The sequence below is a fragment of the Danio aesculapii genome, chromosome 3, assembly GCF_903798145.1.
Source record: "Danio aesculapii chromosome 3, fDanAes4.1, whole genome shotgun sequence".
NCBI lineage: Eukaryota > Metazoa > Chordata > Actinopteri > Cypriniformes > Danionidae > Danio > Danio aesculapii.
In genome coordinates this window covers 31,584,313-31,609,003 of record NC_079437.1, presented here as the reverse complement: position 1 = coordinate 31,609,003, position 24,691 = coordinate 31,584,313, and the positions used below count along the sequence as shown (strand labels likewise).

The 24,691-nt window shown below is 36.6% G+C and overlaps 1 protein-coding gene across 3 annotated transcripts in view; it reads right to left on the bottom strand.

Annotated features, from left to right (window-relative positions):
* ap2a1 (adaptor related protein complex 2 subunit alpha 1) overlaps positions 1 to 24,348 on the bottom strand; it is a 36,318-nt gene extending 11,970 nt beyond the window's left edge. For all 3 annotated transcript variants that reach the window (XM_056453684.1, XM_056453686.1, XM_056453687.1), the window contains exons 1-13: positions 24,224 to 24,348; positions 14,354 to 14,565; positions 8,693 to 8,886; positions 7,329 to 7,458; positions 7,123 to 7,224; positions 6,283 to 6,542; positions 5,396 to 5,564; positions 5,099 to 5,236; positions 4,833 to 5,015; positions 4,618 to 4,715; positions 2,355 to 2,586; positions 2,074 to 2,265; positions 281 to 414 (exon numbers count right to left, since the gene is read on the bottom strand). In XM_056453684.1, the coding sequence (XP_056309659.1) occupies positions 281 to 414; positions 2,074 to 2,265; positions 2,355 to 2,586; positions 4,618 to 4,715; positions 4,833 to 5,015; positions 5,099 to 5,236; positions 5,396 to 5,564; positions 6,283 to 6,542; positions 7,123 to 7,224; positions 7,329 to 7,458; positions 8,693 to 8,886; positions 14,354 to 14,565; positions 24,224 to 24,290 (2,111 nt within the window). In that variant the 5' untranslated portion in view covers positions 24,291 to 24,348. The remainder of the gene's footprint in view (positions 1 to 280; positions 415 to 2,073; positions 2,266 to 2,354; positions 2,587 to 4,617; positions 4,716 to 4,832; positions 5,016 to 5,098; positions 5,237 to 5,395; positions 5,565 to 6,282; positions 6,543 to 7,122; positions 7,225 to 7,328; positions 7,459 to 8,692; positions 8,887 to 14,353; positions 14,566 to 24,223) is intronic.
* Positions 24,349 to 24,691: the final 343 nt, after the last annotated feature.

The following is a 24,691-nucleotide window of genomic DNA, read 5'->3' as shown; positions in this document are numbered from 1 at the left end:
GGGAGGGAAAGAGAAAGAGAAAAAAGAAGCAAGAAAAGAGAAAGACAGTCACATACGGAGCAAGATAAAGGACACAAGATTACAGAACAGACAAAGAGGAAGACAAGAACGACAAGCAATAGAAAGTGCAACCACAGAAGAGCAAAAAGCCTGACGGACACACATATATATTTATATAGCTCTGAACAGGTTAAAATATTAGTGTACTTTACAGTTCAGTTGAAGAAATAATGCACAGAAGACTCAAAACAGGATCCTAATGAGCCAGATGCTTATTTACCTCAGGAAGCCATCATCATTGACACCAGCCTCCGAGAAAACATCAACCAATAAGCTGCCTGCACTGGGAGGGGCGGCACTAACTGGGGGACCCGTGCGGAGCCCCAGCAGATCGGCGGACGGGGACGGAGTGGACTGAAAGAGACAAGAGTGTTCATGACATTGGGGTTGGGTTTAATAAGCAGATGCCGAAGAGCTAAAGGTCTCATTAGAAAGCATCTGAATCAGGATGTGTGCAGTGGGTGGTTGTTTTCTCAGGGATTGTTCTGTATTTGCTGACTCACTTCCTTGTACAATGCAAACATGTGCAGCAGCTGAAGTTTGCCGCATATTCGTTTTAGCATCAGCCCACAGTATGAGCACTGACCATCTGATGCATATTGGCAAGATAAATGGCAAAAGCTGCTTGAAATTGGCAGATCCAATCTGATGCGCCAGTCTGAGAGAAAATACCATGTTCACAAGGAACAAGGCTGATGAAAGGAGAACTCGAGGGGAAAATTGTGGCAAAAATATTTAGCTTTAGTTCTTTTAAAAACAGTGTTTGGGCTACAACAAATAATTAGGTTGATAATTTATTTCTTAAATGATTACTGGGACAATTCATTGGACAGGGATCAATTATTTGACTGAATAATAATTAGCTGCATTCCAGCACCGCAATACAGCACCCCTCAGGTCAAAACATGTTACTGCAGACCCCTAAAATAGGTCATAAGAATGACTACTCAAGAAAAACATGTCAAGATTGTGGATAATGTAAACTTTATGTTCCTGCCCCAGTGGTGTCTGTACTTACTCATTTACACAACTAAAACTGATAATGTAATATTAATCAAAAATAAACCTTTCTTCTTGATGCTGAACACAAAATAAAAATAATTTGAAGAATGTTGGAAACCAATGGCCATGACATCCATTGAGAAGTCCAGGTTTCCAACATTCTTTAAAAATCTTATTTTGTGTTTTTATTAATATATATATATATATATATATATATATATATATATATATATATATATATATATATATATATATATATATATATATATATATATATATATATATATATATATATATATATACACAAATATAACAAAACTGAAATTTTAGAAGCAATTATTCCAGACTTTAGTCACATGACCCTTCAGAAATCACTGGTTTGTATTGTTCAAAAAACATCATTATTTTTTGTTGTTGAAAACAGTATGGCTAATACAATTTTTAAGATTTGTATTTAAAAAAGGACTCCCACGCTTTCATGAATAGGAGGGTTCAATTCAAGGACTTTTAAAAGCACCATTCATTTTAAATCAAGCACATTTGAAGTTCATTCCTTAGCATCTTCAAAGAACTTTAATCAAATCGGTTGAATGGTGATATTCTAATGCGGTTTCTGAAATATTGGTAAAATGTGCATTTTGTCAGTGTTATTGCACAAGTTTTAAATATAAGATTTTTAATTTAAGAATTTCTCTGTTTTTTCATTCTTTTTTTGACAATTGAGCACAATAGTTGAAATAAAACAAATTCATTTCAAGTTTAATTCAAACTCTTCCAAGGACCTGCGTTTGTTTTTAGGTACTTTCCAGGCCTTGAATCCATATGTCTGAAATTAAAGTACTTTTACATACTTTCAAGAAGTGTGGGAATCCTGTTTGAAATAGATTTTATGTATAAAGCATCACTTTTAACAAGCTTAAATGTTGAACTAATAATTTATGTAAAATTAAAAACGCGACCCTAAATTTTCAACTGTATTAAATAGTTTTGAATTAAAAGTTTGTGTCTCACAGCATTAGATGCAGCAATGGTGGAGTTGTCTCCTCCTCTCTCTCCTCCTCCTCCATTGAGTTCTCCTCCCTCTCTCTTTCCCTCCTCTAATTCGTTTACAGACACGGCTCCTGGTCCTTTCTTCTTTTTCAGCTTGGCCAGGATGGACGACTCTCTCTCTGGGAACGGAGGCATCTCCTCCAGCACTGTGGCCTGCAGTCACACACAGCGATATAGTGGATTATGCAAACTAACAGTACGACACAAATCAACAAAATGTGTGCAAAAGTGTGAGATCTCACCAGGACATCAGTGCTGGCGATGGAGGACAGTTTGAGATACTCGACTGCTCTCTGCTGCAGCTCGACATCACTGTTTCTGATCTGGCTGTCGGAGCGCAGCACTTCCTGAATGGTGCTCTTTGTCTCCGGGAACAAATTAATGAACTTAATATAGGCTGACAGCAGCAGGGCACGCGTGGGGACTGAGCACAGGTGAAACTTGGAGTGGAGCAGGTTAAACTGAACCAGAGGGCTGGAAGAAAACAAATGGGATGAAGGGAAGCAAAGTGCAAGGTTGATTAGATTCAGATTATAAAACAAAGATGACAGCAAGACATGAAAAAACAAGATGAAATCATCAATACATACAAATTAGGGCTGCATAATATTGAGATATATCGGACAATGCGATTTTTTTTTTTTTTTTGCTGAGATATATATTGCAATATCAATATAATTTCGCTAGATGATTTAAATAGCTCTATTCAGGAATAGTTCATGAATTTAGATTGACTGGGGTGATCAAATCTTTTTATATGCAGAAATCAGCATAAAATGTAATAAACTACAAGCATCTATAAACATGACAGAGCAAAAATGTTGATTTTCAGGGGAGTCTAACAGTATTCAAATACAAAAATTGAACAATCAAACTTAAAATAACATGGTCATCATTTTATCATTCATTCATTTTTTTTTGGCTTATGCAGAGTTCAGACTGCATGATTTTAGCCCCGATTTTTGACTCGCTGACAGGTTTTGAAAAATCCCTGCCCAATGCCTGAAATTAAAGATCTCACAAATCGGTGATTGTTCATGTGAGTGACAATCACACAGTGTGAACTATCAAGGATGCGATGAGAGAGATTTGCTGGATGAGTTGCCGACGCCCATGAGATATTTGCAATGTTAAATATCTGGAGCTGTCGGCGAATCAAATCATGTCGTGTGAAATGTGTTCTGGTTGAAAATAACATTGGCGATTACCTACAGCCAATGAGAGAGCAGCATCTACTGGTATGGGTACCTGCAGGCCAGCAGGAGGATGTGGGAGAAGTAAATTTTTTTTTGTTTATTTGGACCCAGGAAATGGAGGAAAAAATTATGGAAATTTGGCAGGAGCACCTTTGTTTGACGTGTCATCTGATCAATATCACAACTGGGACAAAACAGAAAAAACAGTTGCAAACTTTCAAAAAGCCAGGTGAGCAAAATAAGTAGATTTTTTACCCCACTGAAGACTTCTTTCTCATTAAGTAGTTAATAAAAGAAGATATACAACTTGACCTTGCATTGTTTCCATGTCACTTCTTGCGTGTGCTTGGTTGTGAGACATAGTTTGGACAAACCCTGTCGCCCATCCATCTTGCAGTGTCAACAAAGCAGCGACGAAACTCTACCCCAGATAGTCATGAAATGTGAAATCATCTGTGACACGACTACTTTGAAAATCATGCAGTCTGAACTCAGCATTAGTCCATTTAATTAATATGGGGTCACCACAGCGGAATGAACCGCCAACTTATCCAGTTTTACGCAGCGGATGTCCTTCCACCAATCAGTATATCATGTCATCATAATATGTAATAATTTCTTGTTCTTTTAATCTTCAATAAATAATCTAATCCTGTGATGTGACTATTGTGGATACACACATTACGATATCGATGCTCAAACAATATATTGTTCAGCCCTAATTCAAATACATCTATAGCACCAAAATTTGATGTCAGAAGACACACATTTTCTAGTTTTACTGAACTGGAAGTGTTCACCAAACATTTTACACATGTTTGATATCTTACATTTTGTGAAATTGGTCTAACTGTGTCTTATTACAATTAGCCTTTGCCTTAATTAAAGCATTACCATTTTCCAGCTTGAAGGAGACTATGGTTTAACTTTGATCAACTTTTATTATATTTATTGTTGTTGGTTAATATACGATATCTGGATTAAAATTAGACAAAAGAAAAAGTGACTATTTTATTATAATTTATTTTCAATTATTAAAAGCCCCTTGCTGATGACTGGATAAAACCCAGCGATACCCATTAAAATGTTTTGAAGATATTAAGTCATTTACAGAATAAACAATAAATCAACATTTTACTCAAATAACACACTTACAAATGGCAAACCCAGGGAACTGATAATACCTTTGAAATGGTCTCTTAATTTTTGACATGCATTCTTCATCTTTTTTGGTAATATTTGCTTATTTCTAAATCGATAAATTATAAATAAAAAAGAAAACACTGCTTTGATTGGTTAATGAATTTACCTGGACCGAGGATCGCCAGCAATAAGGTTTCCAAACTCTCCCAAGATGTAACCACCAACCTTCACCATATTCTCATGACAAGCTGGAGCCTGCAAAGCCTAAAATAATAAAAAAAAGGAGAATTATCTATGAAGCACCTATTAAAATGTCTTGGTGATGATGGTGGTAGTCAGTATTCTGGATGTGTGCAGAAGTGAACATCTGGTGTCATTTACCTCAAAGACCGTCTTGGCTGCATATCCCTGCACATCATCACGGTTGATGACGATCTGGATGACGCGGTACCACACTTCCTCACTGACATAATCACCAGCGATGCGGATTAGGTTCAGGATGGTGTCCACATACCAGGAGTAATCTACTGCATATTTCTCTGCCAGTATGGCCACCTTCAGTACCTACAGACACAGCGGTAATACATTAAAATGTAGACCAGCTATGACCGAAGACACATGGTGGAGATGATAAAAGGGACACACACCATTTCCTCTCTAATAGAGTAGTCGGCTGTCTCTAGGTAACTCAGCATCTCGGCCACAATCTGCTTGGCATTGCTGCGGTCACACATGGCATAAAGGAGGTCAGCAGCTCTCTGACGGACACTGACATCCCTCTCAGTCTGGCAGCAAAACAAGTAGAATGCAATTGTTAGTTAAAAAAAAAAAAAAAGTGTCCATAAATGACAAAGTAATTGATGTGCTCTTTAATTATTTTTTAGCAGTCAAAAAAGAAAGAGAGAAGCATTGATTTTTAGAAATCCCAAAATCTAACCATTTACCTTCAGGGCATTGATGACTGTCTCTATGTGAGTTTTAACTGCCTCATGGGAAAATTCTGAGCTGGCAAGGGTGCACATGCTTTCCAGAGCCAAGTAGCGCAGGTTGGTCTCTCTGTGCTGTAAGAACTGGCCCAGCTGGTTACATGCCCGGACAAGAAGATTCGGCTCGCTGTGGAGAAACATGGCCACTTTGAAAACTAAAGCCTCAAAACACCATAACTGATCGTTTTAAACAATGGGCTTAACTCCTGATACACAAGCAGAACAATTTACTAGCAGAAATCATAACAAATGTGTCAGTGTGCAATTATCCGCTTCTAGGTTTTAGTTTTTCAAGTAATGTTTCTAAAACAAAAATTATGTTTCTACATGTACACTAGAGTACAATGACTGCGTCACAAATGTGTTCAGTAGCACAGAGCTGCAAAATTTTTTCAACCAGATGCACAGTGTATGCACAGCTAATGCTAATGTGCTTTGATTAGGCAGGGGATGATTCAAGGTTTACAGTGGTTTGGAAAAATAATTTTTTTTCTCAGTTTGGTCAGAATTTTATGCCTAGCTTTGATATCCAAATATACATTTATCTTGTCCAAAACGTGACAACACTGAATTGTTTCCAAGTCGGAAAATAAAGAGACCAAACAAGAACAACCAACTACTGAAGACAGCAAAACAATAGACACTTGCATTGATGAGTACATGTGCGAGGGGATTAAAAATTGTAATTAAACAAATATAAAGATACATAGAAAAACAAGATCACATAGAAAAAAAGCACACAGAGGATCTGTGTTTGCACAGACTACCAAATGGTGTATACCTTAAAAGGCTGCATGTTTATTAATGTAAAAAAGAGGAAAAAGAGAGATGAAGCAAACAGGCACCTGTCATAGTGAATGATAAGAGAAATGGCTTCAAACAGGATGGCATTCTTGGCATTAGAGTGCTGAACCTTCTTGGATTTGGGTGGCTCTTGGGCTTTATTGAGGATGGTTTCCAGACACTCAACCAACCGTCCCTTCACAGCACCATCCTCAGGGGGTGGGTAGCACTGCAGAAGTCTCAGCAGCTTGCAGGACAACCACGGGGCAGGAACAAAGTAGTAGGTGTAGTCCTGCAGGTCAGTGGAGGCTGAGGACACAATCTGAGGAAGGAAAACATTTGAATGAATCAAACAAATGAACATTAATCTGGGGAAATTGTTTTTCTCTTGACTTTAACTATACTGGGAACTACCATTTGTTGCACATCTAGGAAAAACTTGCAAGCAGAACCAAGGAATAGACAGGTATAGAAACAATAGAAGAGTAGCACAGGAATAGAAACAAGGTAGTGAGAGCAAGAAGAATGGGGTTTTTAAAAGACTGTATGGTTTAACAAAATAGTACCCGTTTACCTGACAAAACATTTTTTTCTAAAAGACTTTTATTAGACAAGACTTATTAAACTTTATTTTACAAGCTGTGAGTTTTGTAGATTATGATCTAGAACCTTGAGCTCTAGTTTATTTTTATAATCAGCACTAGTGCTTCTATGTCAATTTCACACAACATTGATAGACAGGACCAAATGCAGACAGTGCTTAAACAGGGACACGTTAACAGGTGTAACACACTTCTCCAGCAACCACCCCCCCAAAAAGTTTAGTCCGACTTTGCAGTGTGTTTGTATCTCCTCTTCAGATAACTCCAGTTCAGATTTATAAACACACATCACACACTCACCCTGCTGAGCCTAGACACGGCAAGTGACACACAGGTCTTGAACTCATCAGGGTTCTTCTGGCTGAGACAGGTGATCAAAGAGATGGCAGCGGTGACTACACCCTAAAAGAAAAGAACATCAGAAATCTAAGAACACAAAATATGCATACTTTTGACAAGGATGTGTGAGCATGATTAGGTTGTGGTTTCCTGTGTGCCAGACTCACCATGTGCTGGTCATTGAGCAGATGCACCACTCTAGAGGTCCATTCACCCATAAGCACCAGGTCAGGGGAGGTCTTATACAAGCGGAGCAGACAAAGCGCAGCTGACTGCTTCACACTGTCCATTGTGTCCCTGTCATTAGAATAGGAAATATATTAGCCATCTACTGCAGCACTCATCCACTTAAATTAACTTATAAATAAATTAATGTTTCTCCAATATTCAGCCTTTAGTAACCCATAAATACACAAACACTTGACCACAAAACCAAAAGGGTCAATTTCCCACATACATGACATGAAATTAATAAGTATAATAAATAAGATTTTCATTATTGTTTGTTAGGATAAGACAATATTTAGCAGAGCAGTGACTATTTAAAAATCTGGAAACTGAGAGTTTAAAATATGATCTTTACTTAATATTCTGATGATTTTTGACCAAAACAATAAATAAAACTGCAGCTGTAACAAAACTCCAATAATAAAATTCAAAAAGCATATTTGATTTCCTGTTAAACCTTGTAAGGGTTCACTTATCCAGTATCATCTGGCTCATAAAAATAGTCTTGTCTATATACTCAAACTACCATTACCAGCATCTTCAAACTTCATATTTTGATCACCCTGATAAGCGCTTATTCGCCAGAGCCCCCACAGTGACAATGACACTTATACAAGTCATTTAAAGCTGTGCTGATAATATTTCTTTGTTTTAGGATTGTGGCATTTACGAGTGAAACATCACATCACCATCGTGTTTCAGACATCGGCTCCTTGAAGAACTGAACTTATATGAATTATTGGTGGGCAGGACAAGTAAACTTGCACTACATGCCCTTTGTTTTTCAAAATACTAAATTGATCGGTCAGATATACAGTACATTAATATTTTTAACCTCATTATATAAATATTCTTATTAATAGATTGAGAAACACTAAGGTTTTATTTTGGGTTTGTTTAAGGTTTATTTAAACAAACTAAGGTTTATTTTGCTTGAAATCAATATGCAGGTTTAATAAATATGTACTGTCTAATGTACTGCAACTGGAATTTTCCGATGAAATTGGAAGTCTAAAAAAATGAAACTATAAATATTAATTTTGGATGGTTTAATTCAAGTAAGCTGAAAGACGAAAAGTTACAGGACAAAAATGCTTGGAAATGGATAAAAAGGGTTAAAACTAAACTTTTCCAATGCACAGAAAGAACGCATGATTTCACTTTACTTCCTAGTGACATAGTGAATTCACACTTCCTGTTTTATTCAACTTTTTTTTTTCCATCTCACACAATATAGTTCCTTCTTTGTGAAGCCCTTCAGTCTGAATCCCCTTAACCTCTACAGGCTCAAGTCAGTGCTTACCCGGCCACAAGGATGCGTGGGATCTCTCCAGCGAAGGCCTCGGCCATCTCTCTGCTGCCCACATTGGCGATACAATGCAGAGCCAGACACATGAAGGTGGGGTTACGGCTGGACAGGTCATTCTTAATGGCATTGTTGATCAGCCTGATCAGTTCGCTATTACTGTTCACCAGCACAGAGATGAACAGATATCCCTGAAGAAGCCAGAAAGAGGAAGAAGCAAAAAGAAGTTATACTCTATTTTGCACAGACTCTGGGCAAATGAGTGTCGGGTAAAGCTAAAATGAGGACAGCGTCACCGAAGAACTGTCATCTTCAAACAGGCTCAGAGTGGCAGTGCTGCAAGCTCAGTGGATAAGCACTAAACCACGAGAGAGAGATTTTCCCCCTCGCTGAGCTAATGCGTCTCCCTCACAGCTGCAAGGGCTAAAGCTCGCTTAAATTGCCTCTTTTCCACTCTTGCTGCATGGTGATGTTGTACGTGCTTGTACATTCTGGAGGTCTGGAGGAAATGTGTCTTGCAAGATGATAAGGATCAACTGATCTGAATTCTGCTACAATAAGCTACCAAAAATCTATCATTTGCTCCGTTTGGTGTATCTAAGCACCATTATTGAAGTTTGTGAATATAAACTATAAAAAAGCACTTCACTCTATAAGCTTTTGCATTCTTTCTTGCCTGTTTCATGAAAACGTTGGTTTTCTGTGTTCTTTTTCTCTTATTCTGTCATGCACAATTTATGCAGGAAGACTTAAAAACAATCATTTAAAGGGCACCTATGATGAAAATCATCTTTTGAAAGCTGTTTGGACAGAACCCTGTGTAGGTATAGTGGGTCCACTGTCATATTAGGATAATATAAAGACAATAATTCTCTTTTTTAAATTTCCTGATGTTAAAATAGGACCCAAATCCCTCCCATCTTGAGGCCCTCCGCAACGTGACAAGGAGTGCGGTTTCCCCACCCACCGAATTGATTGACAACCGCGTATCAATATGTCTCAGAAGTAACGCGTATAATTATATACACAAGACAGGACGTGCACAAAGCAACTGGGATTAAAAGTTTAGCTCTGTTCAGCTCTCTGTGATCATCAATCATCATCAAATGTGATCAAGAATGAGTTTTACAGGTTTAAAATGTTTTTAAAACAGTGCATGCGTGTAATGAATTACAGCAATTTTACAGTCTTTACTCTATCACCACATCTGTGTGTCTGTACAATTATAGAAGAAAACACTTCAATCCTAGTTTGTGGAAGTTAAATCAGGTTTATTTTGTACATTTACATAACAGATATCCGTAAAAGCAGTGGATATTAACATGTATCCTGTCACATTTGCCATGCAAAATTAAATCTGTGTGTGTGCGCGTGAACTTTGTGCTGACATTGTGTGTGACTCATCGTTGCAGCAAGGCATGAATTAACTCTACAACAAATACACCAAATAATCAGTGGTAAATATTTTACTGTAGTATTTCTCACAAACGTTACATGAGCTCTGCTTCCTTCATGTCTGTCATTGTGCTGTTTATTTAAGACAGCCAGAGACACATTCTGGCACACTCTGACTGGCATGTGGGAACGGTGGGCGGGGAAAACGTGCATTAAAGGCACAGGCAACAAAAACATCTACATTGTGTTCAAAGCTCAAAATTACAAACTTCTGAAAGGTATATTAAATAATCTGATGGAGCTGAAACTTTTACAGACACATTCTGGAGACACAAAAGACTTATATTAAAACTTGAAAAGGGGGGAAAATAGGTGCCCTTTAAAGGAATAATTTACACCCATTAAACGTTTGTTAATGTCTTCACCCTCAGTAAGTTTTTAGTTTTTTAGCTCAATAGAACATTCAAGAAATGTTTAGCTTAACCTGTGGTCTTAATTTTAAAAAAAGGCATCTACATCTTGGAAGTCCTAAGGGGGACTAAATTAAAAAGCAAACCTTTATTTTTCAGAGAACTTTATCTTAAGCACAATTGTTGTTTTTGCTGGTTTAATAATTTTTTTGAAAACATTTATCATAATCAAAATTCAACTTTCATGATGCACTGCTGGTCAAATTTAATACCATCTATTAAAGCAAAAGCTAATGGACGTGTTGAAAAGATTAGCTGGAGGTCGTGACTCGTTATTTAGGTTAACACACCAAAACCATACCACTGGGTGACCTAAATAATGTTTTGAAACATGCATTTAAGTATTATTTTAGTCTAAAAGCTATCGTGAACATGTTGGAGTTGAATATAAGGGTACTAAAATCTTCTACTCATTTCTTTACAAAAGCTTGCTATAGTTTCGGGCTGGGCTCATGGGAAATGAGGATTGAATGTATTTTCCCCGTATGGGAGGAGCAGGTCAAAACAAGATGACATCACCACATTCTTCAGATCTTGCTGTGAAAAGGACTTTTACAAAAGGATAACAAGATACATGACCTCAACATTTTTCCAGTTAACAGCGATGTATAAAATGCAGTAGGAAAAAAAATCTGAATAGCTCTGCAAGCCCTCCACAATTTATTCACACTATGTAAATTTCCCTCATTTTGCCATTCAGAACATTATCCAAAAACAAATGCTACGACCATGTGGTGTTTAGTAACAACATGTGTTATGAGCTAGTTTGCATTGTAAATGTTACTTCAATGCCTTTTCATTTCAAGGGGAGAGATAAGCTGAGTCAGAATGGCCCTCAGATTGTTGTCCTTTTCGTACTGAAACATGCTTAGATTGCCCAGATTCTGCCCCGCTTCTGTCAGTGTTCCCCTGTGGAGAGCAGCGTGGCTGATGGGAATGTGGCTGCTAGAGTGGGTGTTTGATCAGCAGGAGATAATTAGACCTCATGGTAGGTCTACATGGCATAGAGTGCCACTAAGCCTCTCTGACAAGCTAAAAACACATCTGTTGCTGACTCTCACTAGCTGAAGCCACATTCATCAGAGACGTCTAGCTGTTTACACTTATAACTTTCTCAAGAGTAAACTGTATCCTTGGTTAAAATTTCCATACATTTACATGTTTACTGTTCGAGAGTACAACACTTGAGTTTGTGGGATTTCAAAATGTTTATGAAAGAAGACTCAAAGCATTTTAAAAAAATAAACCAGGAATACAGTGAATTATTTGTACTATTTGAAATAACCGTTTTCTATTTCAATATATGCAATTTGTTTTGATGAGGACAAAGCTGAATTATCAGCAAGAATTACTCCAGTCTGCAGTGTTACATGATCCTTCAGAAACTACTATATGCTGATTTGGATTATTGTTGAATCAATGTTGAAAACGGCTGGGCTGCTTAGTATTTGTGAACAATGTGCAACTTTTTCAGGATTGTTTTGATGAAACTAAAGTTTAAAATAACATTAATCTGAAACAAAAACCTTTGATGAAATTCTAGATGTTTTTATGTTCACACATTTGACCTAGAGCTGCACAATTAATCGAAAAAAGATCGCGATCTCGATTCGACCCCCTAGACGATCTTAATCCAGCATTTCTACGATTCTGCCAATCATATTTTCAAGTTCAGAAGAGAAGAAAAGGTGGCCGCACAAGTTCACATTGTTTATATACAGTGTTCAGCAACGTGGACACCAATGGTGTTGAAAGAGTTACATACTGTATTTATAAGGTATAATTTACCCAAAAATGTCATTTCTGTCTTCATGTAATTATGTATTCGCGGCCGCAAAATCACACATGACGTGTGCTGCTGACCATGAGCTGTTACCACATAGAGGGCAGGCGCGCGCCTGTGAATGAAGTCTACTTAAGTGAACAGAACCTGCATAGGCTGTGAATAACAGGTAATAAAGTTGTAAATAATGTTCAGTTTGTGGAACAGAGTAATTGTTTGAGAGCCGGACGGAAAGGATGAACCATACTTAGCAGTAAAAATGAAACCGAAAGCATGCACAACATTTAATTAATCACATGGCATTATAGAGTTATGATTAGACTACGACAAGCATTTGATATGCTTTTTCCTTTCTTAGCGAACACAAAGTTTTGTGCATAAGAATAAACAGTAGACCTACATATAATATTAATGTAGTTTTTTTTTTTACCATGTTTGAGACAAGAATAATAATAGCCTACTCATATTAACCTTTATTTTACATATACAGAATCGTGAGAAAATAGTGATCTTTATTTTAAGCAAAAAATAATTTAAAAATTAGCGATTCTCATTTTAGCCAGAATCGTGCAGCTCTAATTTGACCAATTAAAATGTATCCTGCTGAATACAGTTTTTTCAATACACCAATCCCCTACTTCTGAATCATGTAATAAAATAGTTATACACTGAAGGCCATTCACTAAGCACACTGGATCTGTTTGTCCTGACACTGTAGTCAATATCCTGCATATCAGTTGCTCATATAATGACTTGCATGTCTCTCTCTTTGTAGACATAATAGAGAGAATGTGTTAAAAGAGAACAGTGAAAACATTTAGATTCTGTTAAGGTTAACTAAACTCAGGAATGTCATATAGAGCATAACCACTAAGAGGTGTTTTATTTCTATATATTGACCGAACACCATTGTCAATATCGATAAAAAAGCTTCGGTATGAAGTGCTATAGTTTTATTAAAATGTGGCTACTGAGCATGCGCTTGGAAGCATTGTCAATATGCTTAGGGTGCAAGTTTGTCATTTCCAATGAAAGCGCAGGTCGAAATAACACCACACGCAAAAATGAGTGCTGTATAGCAGCAGTGAGGAGATTGCGCCAGAGTGGCTTTTTAGTTTCTTTTCTTGTGCATCCCAGCCACTAGCACCCCATCTGAAACATCTTTTAGCATAGAGGTAATATAGTCATCCAACTTCACAATTTGTAATGTTGCAGTGTGTATTTGAATAATGATGGCTGGTGCCTTTACTTGAAAGCTCAGATTTGATTATCTTAATTTCTTTTGTTGACAGAGTTTGAGGTTAATTTGAGGTTTTAATCTTAAAGTTTGCTTTGATTGTTCAGCATTTGCACTTTACTATTGCAAACGCTTTGTAACATTCCATTTATCAAGTTTAAGAGTTTCTTTAACACTTATGCTTATTTTATTATAAAGAGATCAGATATTTTATTTAAATATTTTTGTTTAAACTATTTGCCTTGGTAATGTTGGTAAATTAAAATAAAGTGGTTAAAAAAATCCTAATATACCTAAATATATTGTTAAAAAAAACATACAATAATTATTGATACCGAATTATATAAAACATGATATCATGATAATTGTTTCGTAATATCGCCCAGCCCTAGACACTACTGTATTTTGTGTACTTATTATATCCAAACCATATCAAAAATGTGGGAATTACTTATACAGTAAAATAGTTTACTGTATAACCGTCACAAAATGCCACTATAGACATACAAGAAGTGGTCACCAAATATATGCCATTACACCCTGTTACTACTGCCATATTTTGCTTAATTTCCTTACAGCTTTGTCCACTTCACGCAAGAACCCTGTAATTACTCTGGTTGTGAGTGGCAGAAAAGTGTGCAATAACCTACTACAAACACACTTATTTATAGACACTCACAAAATCAACAGTGTTGCAATCCCAACAAATAAAAGGCAAAGACAAGCAAAAAAATTATCACTAATTTAAGAGCTTAATATAGACAACGACTTACAATCTGTTTCTCTGTGTATTTGTTGGAGCTAAGCAGGTTGACAGCCTCCATGTGGCCGAAGTCGATGTCATGGCCGAGAAGGAAGATGAAGAGCAGCTTGCACACATACTTCTTCTTGCTGTATCCATCCAACGCCTTGTCTCCTTTAAACTTTGAGCGGATGTTGGCCAACTCTTTATTTATGCGTTTAATCTCAGCTTCCTTACTCTTACCTGAGGAGAAAAACAGAAAACGCAAAGACTTCAACTGACACTGCAGAGCAATTGTTTATCACTGGGTGATCTGAACATAGCAAGAAGCAACATGAGCTGACAAAATGCCCAGCTGCTGCTTGAATCTCACCACAAATGGAGATAAGTATTTGCATTCACCACAGCGCAGCTTAGACTGTATAACTGCAGAGCTTTTTAGTCCAGTCAATGCATTTCTCCTAGACATCATTTCAGATCTGTCTAAAATTGTGGCTCTTTAAATATCGGTAATCATTTCAAGGATGTTTGCATTTGAATTTAAATCCAGAATTTTATTTAAAGGAAATATTGTTTGAGGTTAGAGCTGTGTGATTATCAATATTATAAAAGTTGGCGTACTGAAAAGGATGGCCGAATAAGCAGATGATGATAAATGAGAAGGACAGGAAACCAGGAAAAACGACAGGAAATAGCAACACATTTCTCTTAGGCTGGGGGTTACACAGGATAAAGCCCCTGGAATGATTAGCCTAAGTGCCAGTGTGTAAAACTATTTCAAGCTTCTCCTTAAGGCTAACAAAATCAAACATACAATTAGACCCTCGCATTTTGCACAGTTTAAACCATTCGATCTAATGCAAACTGGTAGGCTGAATCCTTCTAGTTAAACCTGAGCAGATTCATAGGCTGAACATATATTTAATACTCTGATTAGAACATTAAAGGTCTTCAGATGTGTGTATTGTGCCAGTGCTTTGGAAGAGAATCTGCCAAAACAAGTCAAATCTAAAGCACAGTTGGCTTTAATGGCTTAATCCCCTTTTCAAAAATCGAAGAAGGCTGTGACTCATTTAAATAAGTCTGTTTATGCTGCATGTTTCAAAAGGAAAGTGCAGCCTTTTTTCACATGTTCACTTAGTGATCTAATGTTTTCTACATCCGAGTATGCACATTTATTCGGTTCTAAGTGACCATAGCAAATTTCAGTGCATCTCAGTGAGTGCATCTCAATTAGCTCAATTGTAAATCAGTATATTATGCAAACAAATTCAGCCACTGTTAAGGACGGTAAAGACACTGGCTCACTTTACATGGGGCACGAATGGTGAAAGAAAAACATCTTCATTGTAGAATATCACTGGTATTTATAAACAACAGAAGAACTGATATTTTACAGATGTTTAAATGCTATTTAGGACTACTGTTTTGATTAATACTTTGTTACAACCTGCAACATTTCAGCCATTAAATGGGTCATGAAACCTTGGACTAAAACAGATTAACGTGTGTCGAACATCAAGAAAGACAATATTGGCACCGGTTAGCTTTGATTGTAGGCAACAACTGGCTAATTTTGAGCTTTTCCTCCCTATATTCATCTTCAATTTTTAATATCTACACTGGGTCAGGGTCACTGGTGATATCGTAGCATAGGACTATGAATACTTCAATGTATACATACACTTCAATGCCAGAGTGTAATTATTAATGAGTTTTCTTATCCTATTAAAAGAGCGGCTTCTGAATTATTTGGTTATGGGTTGCGAAGCTGGTAGCGTATTTAGGACTTCAAGTCTGTACTGAAATTTTGTAATAAGAGCATTTCCCGCTTACAATTTGAGCATTGCAATGCTGAGTGGATTCTTGATTACTGCCGAGTTCACACGATAATCACTAGTTTACAAAAGCACTTAATAAAAACTGGAGTGTTTGAAATAGGTGTCTAAAGCTTATAGTCTGCAGATTATCACTGCATTTGAACACTGATAGACACCACTTTCAACCGCTCAAGTGCCCGAGGAATTTTCTGCCCTTTCAAAGCAGGGAAGTGTGTTTAAATTTAATAATAAACACTTTAAATATAAAAACCTAGCATTTCAAGTGTTACTTCTGATTTTTAGTAAGATCGAGCCTCTGACAGATGACCGTAGCTTGCTCTCTCCTCTTTCTCTCTCCCATCACGCTCTCTCTTTTACCTGCTGCTCACAGCTTTACACGCCCATGTAAGTAGCTTTTTTTAAAGTTCAATTCACGTAAATTCATATTTTGTACTTCAGAACTACACTTAAGGATAGATGAGCATCAATACTCTACAGGGAGCAAACGTTTAAGGGCACTAGAAGAAATCTGTGATTGAGACTAACCCCAAAATTGTAGACTCACTGATCAAAGACCTGAGGCCAAATGCACAAATCCAGTTTCAGTTTTAACCCAGGTAACTTTTATTTGTTGATTTTGTTTGGGTTACATCACTACGATAACTTACACTACATGGCTACTCTGCTCTGGAACAGGTTTTATTCTGGGTTAGAGATCGCAAAATCAAACTGAACCGATCAGCTAACCGGTCACCGGCTGTAATGGATCAGCTGATCACCGTGGTCGTTTAACATGTGTCCATGTCACTGTTTGCTGAGCCACTGCAGCACCAGAGCCATTCGAAGCCTTTTCTGTTGAGTATGTGATAAACCATAGGCGTTTAAGAACTCGCTCGACAACACTCAAAAAGCAAGCGGGATAATATTACCATTTGTTTACTTTTTATAAATGTTCATGTTGTTCGGTGCATGCACTTGAGCGTTGTTTGATACATTCAGAAGAGTGTTTTCTTTGAGCAGGTGAAACTACAGGTACAGTACATATAACTGACTGCTTGTCTTAAAAGACAAAATTGTATTACAAATAATATATAAATATAAATTATACATTTGAACACAAGAATTATTGTATTGCCAAGTAAAATATCAAATTGCATATAGAAAGCATCATCAATGCTCCATGATGCACCGAGATATTGAATTGAACTGAATCGATGGAATGATAATCGTAACCAAACCAAACCGTGAGACCAGTGTAGGCTCACACCCCTAAAAGTCACCTCAGTCCATGGGTATGTTTTTGCTCCAAATGAAAGCCTTTTAGACAAAGCATTTTTGAGACAAACTGCTTATCCAAAAACTTAGAGAGAGAACACAAAGGTGAATTCTGCTGACTCTCCCATGAGAAATGAATCAAACTGATATGATGTTTCATAGAGCTTAATTATAAATCAACATAAAACCTCATTTGCGATTTAGCAAAAGCTGCGACTGTCTTGCACATCATGTGAGGAAAATACGATGATGTGATCAGCAGGAAATTTCCTTTAAAAGGTCAGAGGGCGCTTTCTCTCGTGAGTCACACAGAACAACCAAATATGCCAAGTTAAAACCCAGAAAATACTAGTCTATGGAAAATCCTTATAGTGTAGTTTCATCTTCTGTTATCCTGCTTTCATTCAATTCAACAGGAATAATAAACAAATGACCAAGACAACATTTGATTTACCAGAATTCATCTTCTTATAATTTTCCTGATAATGAAGTATGTAATGTTGGAAATCCCGTCACTCCTGAAAATGCTATCATGAAACATGTTGTGTGCTAAATTCTGTGTGAGAGACATCATTTCACAGAAGCATATGCATTCAGGTTTAACATTAGCAACATTTACTACAAAGGGCCATAGTTCACTGAAAAGCAATGCAAACAGCTGTTAATACTGCAGAATGATTATTTGAGATTTGACTACTGCATGATAATTTCGCATGCAATATTTTGCGTAGCTTGGCAGAAAACTATGGCTCTGTGACTGTGTAGTAAACTCTGCTCCAGCTGAACACATACTGGAGATTCACAACTAATAATACAGCTAGCTTTACAGATAAATGTGCACGGCAATCACATGTGACTTATTGTTCAGCCCTAATGTTTCATGCAATTCCCTGTTTGCCATCTGTGTCATACTATGCAGTCCACAGCCAATTATAAACTCTAGACTAAACCTAGAGTTGACAGAAGGTTTAGCCTATATCAAGGGCTGCGAAACCACTGAACCTGGGGTCTGTTCTTCGTAGCTCGCTTAAATGATCTAAGATGATTTGGCAGATCTTGGATCTTTTAATCTTGATAACCGATCTCTCGCTAATTTGGTTCTTTAAACAAGTTCGTGAATCAGATCAAATGTCTGGATGAATTGATCTGAGATCGTTGCATATGTTGTGAAGGACAGATCTATTGATCCTCAAAATCATAATTAGCAATGCAACGATTGGCTGACGGCACAGCAGCATAATGACATCATCTGATTAATATTCAATTATCCATGTAAGCAAAATATGATACAGATTAACTTTCCACTTTTGTTGTGGGCTGCATGCTTTACACTTTCATGTGTCAAGAGTATTTAGCAATTTATTTAGTTTTACAGTTAGAGCGGATTTTCTTTAGTAAGCCATAGTTGTATTATAGTAGCCGGTTTCTCAATCGCTGTAAAGAATAACTGGATGTTAAAATTAATTTTGCATCACAAAAGCATTTAGATATTGTTAAAGGTGTCTGCAACTTTTGTGAAGCATCAAATCACCGTCATATTACCTGTCAAAACATGTTCATGACTACATAAACGTATTCTTTAAAAAAAAAAAAAAGTTGCAGATAGTGCATGTCTATTGTCATACACAAATTGTACTGAAGCGATTGTACGTGTTTGTATCTAAAAAGTTAATCAATAAATTTATCTTTGAACCACCAGGTGGCAGTCTTTGTACTTTTATTTCGGAGTGCAGATTGCACAAGTTTTATTAAAATATATTTTTTAACTTATTATATATATATATATATATATATATATATATATATATATATATATATATATATATATATATATATATATATATATATATATATATATAGTTAAAATATATATTTACTATTTTCCCAAGTGTATTAGATTAGATTAGCATTAGATTCAACTTTATTGTCATAACACATGTACAAGTACAATGCAACGAAATGCAGTTTAGGTTTAACCAGCAGTGCAATAGCAGCAAGTGCAGGATACAGGTATAAATTATAAAGTGCAGTTATAGAAAAACTATGGGTGATATTTACAGATGGATGTACTATGAACATTATATACAGGTTGTATTAGCCATGAACAGAGATTTACAATAAACGAATGTATGTACAGGTTGCTATTAATAATCAGAAGCGTGTAGACAGATAAACATAATTACAAATATATAAGTATATAACTACTACTGTAAGAAAATATCAGCAATCGGTACATACTTTCAGTATTATCTTTGCTTGAACTGACCCGATCTAATCCTGTTTATATGAAATGAGTCTGCACCCGAGCAGGTTTGAGCTACCAGAACTGTTGCTATGACAACAACTCTCAGGTGAGTTTTAAAGAACGAAACGATCCTGGATCGTGTCAAATCGTCAATAACCAAATCCAGCTAACTGAGTAATCCACGTCCGAAGAACAGACTCCTGATCTAAACCAGATTGTGTTTGTTTTTGTCAACACTAAACCTACTCTGCAACAGACCACTGACTACTGAACTATAGAGCGGACCGAGACACACCCAATTTCTGCATAATATATATGCTTTGAGTTTTGTGTACATTTGGGAACACAATGGGCACCAGTCACACTCTCTCACATCTGCATAATCTCCAACATTTTAATAGGCAAATTGGTTAATGGGTAAAATCTGTTTTTACAGAAATAGCAATTACATCAAATTACACCAAAATAAAAGCCCATATGAAGCCCGTCAAAATAAAACTTGATAGCTTTCTTTGATTTAGCTCTTTCGAGTGAAAAAAATAGGTCAAAGTACTGTCAATTCATTACTGTAGCTCAAAGTAAAATAATTAATTATTATTTTTCATTATCACAAAGCATTCATTTTACAAAATAGGTTCAAATGCAGACAGCGATTACATTAGAAAAACATTATATAGTTCTCTCTAGATGGGTCAAGGTCCCCTCACCATGGTCTCAAAAAATCCTGGTGAAACTGCAACATTTTGCACTGCCTCTAAACCTTCTACACACAGGTGGTCCACTTCTTAATATTCCCTCCATCAATCACCCTTAGGAAAATCTTCAGATTTATTATTTTGCTCCAATGTTACTTGTGCACAATGGATAAATTAAAAAGGGTCCAGTCCAAACTTTTGTGTTTTATGAATGCCTACACCTACCACAAAACCCTAAACCCAACCTCACAGTAGGCTTGGGCCAGTATATGATTCTGACAGTATGATAACCTTGAATTAAAAATAATGCGGTTCCACAGTATTGTGATTATTGCTCTAAAATATATTCATTTTAAATGTCTGGGTAAAAAACAACCCACTTTTTTCCCCTTTAAAACACAATATATTTTATTTTGAGTAACATTTATAATATTTTGAGACATTAAACATGTCAGGCTAAATAATTCAAATGAATCATTGACTTCTACTGTTTTTATTAGTTTCAAAATATTGATTTCTTTACAATTTAAAACAGCATCTTTGGATATCTTTTCTGCTGGAGATACTGTTGTCCTAAAAAACAAACAAAACATAACTAAAAAAATCTTACACATACCTTAGGAACTTTATAGCAGAAATCTTGATAATACCAAACCACGGTATACCTTGAAAACGGTTATTGTTCCATGCCTACCTCACAGTAAACTGTTGTGTTTTATTAACGTCTTCATCTACCCCAACCCTAAACCCAACCTCAGAGTAACCTGCTGTGTTATATTAATGCCTACTACACTTACACCAACCCTAAACCCAGCCTATTTGTGGTGTAATCTCTCCCACTTGGAGAGCTCCGGGCTGCAGCGATAACTACATGGATTAATACGCTTTGCTTTGGATATGCATTTTTTAAAAAAGGACTTGATGACATCCTATTAACTGCTGCAAATAAAATAATGTTCAGAGAACCAAAAAAATGCCAATTTGAACTGCTATAAACATATTAGTGCTAACATCATGTTTTTGTGCGATATGGTGCCTGCAACCTTTTTTCTAATCAAAAAGTATCAAATAGTACTATAAGAATCTGATCCTCACACAAAACACTTTCATTTCCAATGCACAAGTCAGACTCTCTGTTGACCATGCACACAGGTTTTTACTGGTGTTGTAGTTTTAACAATTCCTACAAATTAAATTGTTTTGAAATGCAATTTTTGATGAATTAATTAAAATTACATTTACCGTTATCACAAGCTATCTTTACAGGAATGGTAATTAAGTCATCCCACTAATTTTTTAATGCTGGCTGCAATGAAAGATCAAATTAGTTTTCATCCACACTGAGAGAATAAACTGATTCTGCTAAAGTAACCTGACATAGCTGTAAGTGGCATGGGTCAACATATTGTTGCATACATGCTGGCTTATCAGTGTGAAAGCTTGCGGTAACATGCAATGTGACTGCAAATGAAGCCAACAACAACACCCATCATTGCTAAATCTCAAAGCAAGAGAATAAACATGGTGAAGATTTTTTTTCATTTAGATGAAAAAAGCAAGACTGCTGGGATGAAACATCAGGTGTCCCAGACTATGTGCACTAGGCATGGGATGATAACCAGTTTCAAGGTTTCCCACGGTTTGGAAAAGTCAAGATTTTAATACCGCTAAAATGTTCTGTTATACCGCTCCCAAGGTAACGATATATGATAATAATGAAGAGTGAAGTCAATGATTTATTTTCACTATTTAGCATGACATGTTTACCGCTCCAATATATTACACATGTTTCTTAAAATAAAATAAATTGTGTTTAAGTGGGAAAATGTTTTTTTTTTACCCAGACATTTAAAAAGAACTTCTATTAGAGCAGTAATTACAATATCGTGAAACAGTGGTATTTTATTCAAGGTTATCATACCATTAGAAACTTTTACCAGCACATCCCTAGTGTGCACTGTAGTAATGGACAAGCTAATAAAAAAAACCTGACTGACTTCAAGGCATCAATACCTCAAATCTTTTGTTTGTTTTGATTAGTAATGACCTCAAATCAAATAGTTTTCTGATGTAGCACTTGTCACTCACTAGCCCACAATGCTGAAATTAAATACATCTGAAAACAGATCATTCAAGTAGTGTCAGCTATCAATGAACATCTGAGAAGAATAGCAATTAATGAATTATAAATTGAACATATCCCTTAACTACCAAACACCCACAAAGCGCTCTGATGTCATTGGGTGGCACTCCAAAAACTGTAATAAATCACTTTGGACATGGATTGTATGACAATGTATTAATATAATTTTGATTTTATAAGCTATAAAAGAAAGTAAAGCATGCTGATGGGAAGGGCCAGACAGACTCTGCAGACATTTTTGCTATTTCTGCTGAGAATTTTGTAAAAACAAACCTGCGGATTTATGCGGAATGATATTGGGAGGATCATAACTAAAAACTTAACATATGAAATAAAAAATAATACCTTTTACGCTTTGTTTTTCAATGTTTACTATGCAAATCCAATTAGATCCACTTATTTGATAAACAAAGCAAGTCTCTCATTTAACACATCTCCTAAAAAACTAAAATATGACTTGAAATATGAAATGAACATTTTGATATTAGTCAATATTACTGAAATTAATTTAAAAACTGGATAAATATAAATGTGCGCATATTTACACAAGTAAATTGACTCGATGGGCTAAAAATCAGCGATTTCTGTGTGTGAAGATTCCGTGTGGGCCTAGTAATGGGATACAACACAGGCTGATGTGTTGTGATGAATTGATCAAATCACTATTATGTATAAAATATTACGCACAAAAGCAATACATCTTTGTGACACTGTATATTGATCACAAATAAATAATAATAATCAATCAATCAAATAATAATAGTTCTGTGCCATGCATGCTTCGATATATCTTCAAATGTCATCTTCACAAACATATGCACTATACACCAAGCCATGATTCTGTGATTTTTGATATGCAAAGATGTGTGCATAAGATCCTTATATGCATATCCAACAACTATACAGGCTTGCCAAAAAATCTCACACGATTCCTGGAATTGTGTGCATGTGTTGTGCCAAAATATGATGCAAGATGCAAACTACACTACTCAGACCAAACCCTCCGATTCCGATTCTAAACATATGGGTAAAACAACTGACTCTCGTTTATATCTTGTTCTTCAAATGGCATTAAGCATATTTTACAATGATCAACTGAAAACGAAAAGCTAAAAATTCACCAGTATAAATCCTATTTGGAGCCATTCGTTAAAACTCTTTCAAAAATAAATCAAGAAACTGTTATCAAACTCTACAGCAATCTTTAAGAGGTAAATTTGGAGGTACAACACAGGCAGATGCAGAACACCAGAGATACATCTTAACAAGATGACCCTCCTATAACGCTTAGCTCAAGGCGACAGCTTGATAACTGGATTATCGTGAAAAACACAACTGAAACGTGTCCTGTTGGCGAACAGCGATATCAACCGCTATCCAGCAAGTCAAGGTGACGAGAGACAAGACATGCTGGATAGACAATTTTGCAGAGGAAAGACGCTGTTCTCGGTGGCGGCCTAGCGGACTGTCTGCCGATGAAGCATCACTCCATCATCACCGGAGCTAAAGCTAACGGGCCTCAGAGATCAGCGATTACTCTCCTGATCTCCCTCATCAAGAGCCACTGATCTGACTGGCACGATTCACCCCGGCTAGAAAGCACAGCGAAGCAATGCAGAACCGAGCTGTTTGATTCAGCGTAGGGCGTATATAGGAAGAGCTGAACACAGATGTTCGCGTTAGAAAATGACTAATGGTGTTTGAGTGTGACAGGGGCACTTACAGTTCCTGATGTCCGAAATGAACACCGCTAATCCTCGCATTCCGTCTCCTTTCGACACAGCCGGCATGTTTGCAGGGTTCTTCTCTCCAAGCCGGGTTCAAGACGAAATAAATGACTTTCAGATGTTCAGGTTTAACTGGCGCTGGGTGAGTTCACCGAGCTAGCGAGCTAACTATCACGAACTCAAACACGAGCTGCAATTTAGCCTTGAATTGAATTTGAAACGCTCGTCAAAAACAAATATAACACCGCGAGACTGTTCTGGGGTAAAAGAAGTGAACGCTGTGGGAGAGAAAGAAGCTGGGGAGTCGGCGCGACTGGGGTTTCCGTTGGCTAACGTTAATTCATTCAATCCCGTGAACTCTCTTCAATGGGAAAGCGATGTGAGGCATAAGCTTACGTTGCGGCACGGGTTAATTAAAAACAAGCCAACGTGTTGATTTTACTGACGGTTACGCACCTAAATGT